The 7,319-nt window shown below is 32.2% G+C and overlaps 1 protein-coding gene across 2 annotated transcripts in view; it reads left to right on the top strand.

Annotated features, from left to right (window-relative positions):
• CPNE8 (copine 8) overlaps positions 1-7,319 on the top strand; it is a 203,416-nt gene that overhangs the window by 129,960 nt on the left and 66,137 nt on the right. Inside the window, exons 11-13 of one of the 2 annotated variants that reach the window (XM_006168092.3) lie at positions 330-405; positions 4,120-4,173; positions 5,161-5,222. In XM_006168092.3, coding sequence (XP_006168154.1) covers positions 330-405; positions 4,120-4,173; positions 5,161-5,222 — 192 coding nt within the window. Of the gene's footprint in view, positions 1-329; positions 406-4,119; positions 4,174-5,160; positions 5,223-5,705; positions 5,768-7,319 lie in introns of both variants that reach the window. The other variant, XM_027768098.1, reaches the window with a different exon arrangement.

Here is a 7,319-nt window from a genome sequence, read left to right as displayed (position 1 = left end):
TTTTCCAACTTTCATCTAAATAATAATTTAGAAAATAAAGGTGATATAATTTTTTTGAAATATGGGTATTAAAACAAATATACCTTTTTGAAATATTAATATTGGTGGGATATTTGAGTATTAATAAAACATAAAATTGTTGATTGTGCAAATTCTAGATTATAGAACATTGCAAATGTGTATAACTATCTTAAAATATGTTATTAATTTATGTTCATAATATCAAAATTTGTTTCCATAATGATTAAGCTATACTATTCTAAAAATTTTAAATATAAAAGACAAATGTATGTATATTAATATTATGTACTTGTTTCCTTTCATTTTAGTCATGATTTCATTGGAGAATTTACAACAAGCTATAGGGAACTTTCTAGAGGGCAATCACAGTTCAATGTATATGAGGTAAGACACATTTTATTTCACCATCATTTTCTTATGGAACAAGTAAATTTATGCTTTAAAAGTATAGACTTGCGGGACCAGCAGTTGGCATAATGGCTATGTCACTGGACTCCCATGTAGTTGACCATGGTTCAAGTCCTGGACTCAGTGGCTTAAACTCACGCCAGGAGCATGTGCATGTGTGCCCAAGGTCCCAAGGAGAGAATGGAAGAGATGCAATTGTGGCATGGCTATCCTCCCTGGGGGTGATTTCTCACTTTCTCTGTCTCTGTCTCTCTCTTTTTTTTCTGGGGGGTGTACTGCCCCTATAGAAAAAAAAAAAAAAAAAAAAAAAAACTCTCCCCCAAAAAAGAAAAAAGAAGTATAGACTTTCAAAGGATAATTGCCAAAGGTTAACTAAATACACACACACACACACACACACACACACACATATATATATATAATATTCTCTAAATTTATTTAACAATTTGCTTTTTAGGCTAAATGATATTATTACCTCTTCAAGTCACATGGCCTTTTAAATTTGTTTCAAGAGACTTAAAATTCTTACCAATGACACTTTTTTATTTTTTTAAAAAATTCAGTATGTATATACAGTTATATTTCCATAGTATTCAGCTTTTATGTTTTGTCTTCCTACCAGTCTTTTCCCAACTGCCTCCTACAAAAAAGGAAATAGGCATTTCAGTTGTGTGAATATGTATAAAATATGCTGTGGTTTGCATAGTATATCTGAGAACTGTCACTCTTATGCAGATGGAAATGGAAGGGACTGACAAGCGTTCTGCAGATATTAAAGAAATCCAAGTCATTTTTATTTATTTCTATTTTTTAGAGAGATTTTTGCTATAGGGCATGTGCGCTTGCCAGGGAGACAGAGAGAGACAGAAAGCGGGAAGGCACCCCCCAGGGGGAGGGGAATGGCCACATCACAATCCCTTCTCCTCCATTCTCCTCTTGGTATTTTTGGACACGCACACACATGCATCCAGTGTGAGTTAAAAGCCACCTGGTCTAGGACTCAAACCACGGTAGACTATGTGGGAGACCAGCATGTAACCATTATGCCATCTGCTGGTTCCCAAGAAATCCAAGTTATTATAGCCAACATATTAGTATTTCTATCTTAAACACTCTGTCATTTAATCACCAGATATGAGGTAAACTGATGGATATTTCAACACTGTTAATATTTGAGCTGCAGCAGCTTTTAGACTGCTGGTCTTCACAGCTACTGTGGTTGCAAGGCTTCTCACTTTTAGTGCTACTATAGAGCTGGGGAAAATAGGATTAGTATAGGGCAAATTAAAATATCACAGTGAAAGTCACTGCTTTTCTTGAATATATGATCTTCAAGATTGTTGTAAGCCTTTGATTAACTTCCAGATTCATGAAGAAATTTGATATTTTTTTCTTTTTTTTTTCAAATATCTTCCCTGCCTTTATGGAGGACCACATATTCAGAAATCTGTACTCATTTATTCTAAATGCTTCTGTAAATTCTAAATGCTATTGTATGTAATTTCATTATTATTATTACTCTTATATCACATGTTTTATTGGTGGTTGAAACTGTTCTATGTGATTTAATAACACATCTTTTATGTAATCATAAATTCACATAATCAAGTATAAATTATATGTGACAACAGTAAATTATGATGTGCTAGAAGCCAGAAAGAATAATATGAACTTAAAAATACGCTTGAAATTCCACTGAAAATTTATTCCTAAAATTCAGAACAAAACTTTCTTTTCTAAAAAAAAGACCTAATGCTAGATGGGTGATTTTAGATAGCAAATGATGAAATAAAACATTTCTAATAAAAATGTTCATTGAATTCATTGTATTCCTTTATTTCCTTTATATTGTTTAATACTGTGTTCCTCAAATAAATGTAAGGAATTGAGGAATTCTTTTCTCAACCTTCTTCCTCAAACAAATGTCTCCATATTTAATGGTCTGGCCATAGAACTAGGTTCTCAGTATCCTGCCATTACTTATTTCCCTATAGAATGTGCTCAGTCAGAGTTTTCTGAAATAAATAATAAATTTAATACATTGAATGAACAAATAGAAAAATAGATTTCTCCTTTATGTTTTCAACCTATACCTGCCAGATTCAGTTCATTTTATTTTCTCAACTTTTCTTGTGAGCCATTTTCAATGGTACTTGCCTTATATAATGCTTTATTCTCTCATTGATTTAAACTGTTGCCTCCAGTTTCTCCCCATAAAACTCTCTCCTGTAGACAGATTATGTCATTCTATTAAAAAAAAACAATTGAATAATGCCCAAGCTCCGTAGGCTAGTGTTAAATATCTGCTTAAGGTGACCTCAGCTTTCCTTTTCCCATTCACTCTTAATCTCTGTGTGTGCTTGCTGCACCAACCAGCCTGGCAATTACTTGTTCCCTTTTCTTGAATTTATATTTGTCTTTTAAAAATTGTAACCCTAGTTTAAATTCAGAAATTCTAGTTCAAATAATACTTATTCATAAATTATTTCATCTTTCTCTGTCAAATACTTTGTCTGTATTTTAGATTGAAATGATTCGAAGGGTCTTTTAGGGGACTTGGGTATTTTACTTATTCTATTAGATTGACAACCTATACCTGCCAGATTCAGTTCATTTTATTTTCTCAACTTTTCTTGTGAGCCATTTTCAATGGTACTTGCCTTATATAATGCTTTATTCTCTCATTGATTTAAACTGTTGCCTCCAGTTTCTCCCCATAAAACTCTCTCCTAGACAGATTATGTCATTCTATTAAAAAAAAAAACAATTGAATAATGCCCAAGCTCCGTAGGCTAGTGTTAAATATCTGCTTAAGGTGACCTCAGCTTTCCTTTTCCCATTCACTCTTAATCTCTGTGTGTGCTTGCTGCACCAACCAGCCTGGCAATTACTTGTTCCCTTTTCTTGAATTTATATTTGTCTTTTAAAAATTGTAACCCTAGTTTAAATTCAGAAATTCTAGTTCAAATAATACTTATTCATAAATTATTTCATCTTTCTCTGTCAAATACTTTGTCTGTATTTTAGATTGAAATGATTCGAAGGGTCTTTTAGGGGACTTGGGTATTTTACTTATTCTATTAGATTGACAGGTCTTGCTCATTTTTACATTCCCTATACCCCTCAGTGTCTTGTATGACATGAAAGTTGCAATAATATTTCCTCATAGAACAAATAGTTGAAAGTCCTGTCTTAGGGCCATGAGCCAGACCTTCACCAATTATTATGCAGCATGGATACCTGGTGGAAATTACTATCGTTGTAAAAGGTCAATTAATCCTTAAATTTTCACATATTAGGTGATTTGCTAAGTTAATGTATTTAATATAATTGTAAAAACTTCTGACACTTAAATATATTTTTCATTAGCAGCCTATAATTTATGTAGAAATCAGTCATTATTTAGACATTGGATATTAAGGGTCTCTGTCTTATTAAGAAATTACAGAAGATTAAGGATAATCAATGCATAAAGTGATCAAGAAGCATATTACTGACAAAAGAGTTTTTTCAAAGGTGATCACTATTAACTTTTACAGGGAAGTTGGGTCAAATAACTGCCCAGGAGTCATACTGAAGGTATATGTAAGTGGACACATGCATGAGCAATGAAGGCAGCTGGTGGAACTAGACATTTAAAATTGTTTTCAGTGTAAAACCTAATTGATTTACATTTTTATCTGTTTTAAGGTGGTGAATCCCAAAAAGAAAGGAAAAAAGAAAAAATATGTTAATTCTGGAACAGTAAGTCAGTTTTTATGTTGGTCATAAGTATTATGTCATTATAAATTGTATTATTATAAATTAGGCTAGAACAATTAGAAAACTGACCATTGTTTCACTTAAGATTTTAATTGAAGGAATTTAATAGAAAACATTAACTTCCTGGGAGAACAATCGAAATGGAGAATGTCCAATGAGAGTCCGGTGACTCTGCTTCCTACAAGCTGTCCTTGGGACTATTGACCACGGAAAGCTGACGTCTTGTTAGGAATTCTTCATTCTGTGGAATCAAAGTACAAAGAACTAGACAGATCTGAAAAAGTTTAGGAGGCAGTAAGAAATATTATACTCCTGATAGGGTACATTTTCCTATTACAACTCATTTTATGGGGTGTGAAAGTTCTTGTTTATAATGTATTAAATGTACAACTCTACGGAAACAGTGTATGAAATCAGTTCAGGAGGGTGTGGAGAGGAATGCGTCTGAACATCATGAAAAACTATATCCTATCTGGAGAAAAAATAAAAAATAAACTTTCTTTGGGAATGGCAAAATCTAAACCTTCTCCAAGTTTTGTTTTAAAGGTTTCTATAAAACAAGACACTAAAAATATTAGACACCCTGGTTACAGAACCATGACACACACATTTCTTCTTATATATCTGAGCTTATTGAGTTTAGTTTTCAGTTTTAACTATTTTCCAACTTCCTTTCATCTTCTCTTTTATCTACAATGGGAAGAAACACCACGTCCTTGTAGTAATTTTCACGCTGTTCTTCAAAGGAAGTAAACTGGTCATAGGAAGGAGTTAGTTCATTTTGAGTGTGTGTCCCTAATTTTAAATGTAAGAACAATCAGTACTAATATATTTTAATAAAGAATAATGTCTTTAATGATTTTCAGACTGCTAGGAACTACAATTTTCTCTTTAATAGTTAGGAAAAGTTCATTTGGGGTTATAATTAATACTAGCAGATAATTCTGGTTTTTTTTTGTTTTTTTTCAGGTAACCTTACTCTCTTTCTTAGTAGAAACAGAAGTTTCATTCCTTGACTATATTAAGGGAGGGTAAGTCATTCTCTGAAATTGCTGAAATATTTCTTTGAATAGGAGTAGCAAATTCTGCTAGGAAGTACCCAGCAACTGATATGATCACTTTCATTATGTTTTGATAGCAGGTCTATTGCAACATTTCTTCTTATATATCTGAGCTTATTGAGTTTAGTTTTCAGTTTTAACTATTTTCCAACTTCCTTTCATCTTCTCTTTTATCTACAATGGGAAGAAACACCACGTCCTTGTAGTAATTTTCACGCTGTTCTTCAAAGGAAGTAAACTGGTCATAGGAAGGAGTTAGTTCATTTTGAGTGTGTGTCCCTAATTTTAAATGTAAGAACAATCAGTACTAATATATTTTAATAAAGAATAATGTCTTTAATGATTTTCAGACTGCTAGGAACTACAATTTTCTCTTTAATAGTTAGGAAAAGTTCATTTGGGGTTATAATTAATACTAGCAGATAATTCTGGTTTTTTTTTGTTTTTTTTCAGGTAACCTTACTCTCTTTCTTAGTAGAAACAGAAGTTTCATTCCTTGACTATATTAAGGGAGGGTAAGTCATTCTCTGAAATTGCTGAAATATTTCTTTGAATAGGAGTAGCAAATTCTGCTAGGAAGTACCCAGCAACTGATATGATCACTTTCATTATGTTTTGATAGCAGGTCTATTGCACTTTTGTTTTTTACCAGAAGAGAAAAGTCTGCATAGCAAGAGCTATTACTTTTGGGGCACATTATAACTATTCTTTAACCAAGAGAAAAATCATTTTTGTACTTATTAAGATTAGCTGTAGATAAAGCTATTTTATGTGCTCTCATAGAATATCTTCATTTGCCCAACACATAGGACTTTTAACATGCACTTTTTATTATTTTTTAATAAGCAAAAATGCTCAAGGGCCGAATTTAAATTTGTGTGCTAAATCCAGAATATTAAAGACATGTGCTTTGTCATAAAAGTCATGATACAGAGATGGATGGTCAACAGTCATTTAGTCGCTCCCAAGGCTTTCTGGCAGAAATAACATTTCAGAACAAAATGGTTTGTTGTAACACTGAAATTTCCCGAAGTCCAGACAGATCCTGGGTTGGTAATACATTACAGATTCTTATAGTGCAGTAAATAGGTAGGTTCTTCCAATTCTGTTTCTGTTTTTAACCTAGTTGTAAAACATAGATCTAAAACTTCAAATTCTGGGTAAATAAATGTGCTACAGAGATTGAAAATCATACTAAAAAGCAGATGTGCTACAGTTCGCTACATACACATTTCTGAATATTAACCAATGTACAATATAATGAGTTGGACCCATTTCAAATGAGAACTAAATGTAATGATTTGCACTCAGTTATGAATGGTTTCAGTGACACTATTGACTCTCTTGTGAATGTTAGTCAGATATTCCAGAATCTTCTCACATCACAGATTTCTAGCCCCTTGTAACTAAAACACAGAACTCAAAACTGTTTACTCTTAGTACTCTTCATAATGATTTTTTTCCCTAAAACCACAGAATGCTTTTGTTTTGTTTTATTTTATTTTGCCAGTGTTTATTTGCAGATATTGGGAATGTAAGTATTAAGTCTTAAATTTTAAGATACCTTTGTTTTATGTTTCACAAAATATAAACATAAAAATATAAAACATTAAAGGTAAAAGTTAAGTAAAATAGAAAGTGTTGGTGTGAAGCTTGACTCCTCTGAAATCTCCCACTCTCAGGATAATAACTATTAGAATTTGATATCTATTTATCCCCATATAGTAGGATTGCAGTGTACACAGGAGTCTGCATTGTGTGTTTTGCCCATTAAACATCTTATATGTATGCGTTATGCCAATGCCTTTATATATCTTCTTTTAACAGTTTTAGGTTATATGGATATACACAATTTAGTTTAGCAATGTCCTGTTGATACATAATTTAGTTACATCCATTTTTTTAATCATCAATGAGGCTGCAGCATAAAACCGTGGCAAGAGCTTTTTGTGCACTTCATTAAGCATGTCTGTAGAGCCACTTCCCTGAAATACTGTTGGATTAAATTGTATGTATATTTTACAAAGTGTTAGATCTTTATTAGCTGTATTTTTACAAAGTGTTAGA

This window comes from Tupaia chinensis, unplaced genomic scaffold (genome assembly GCF_000334495.1).
Source record: "Tupaia chinensis unplaced genomic scaffold, TupChi_1.0 Scaffold145519_1, whole genome shotgun sequence".
Taxonomy (NCBI): Eukaryota; Metazoa; Chordata; class Mammalia; order Scandentia; family Tupaiidae; genus Tupaia; species Tupaia belangeri.
Note: the sequence above shows the minus strand (reverse complement) of the source record. Positions and strands in the feature narration are given on the sequence as shown.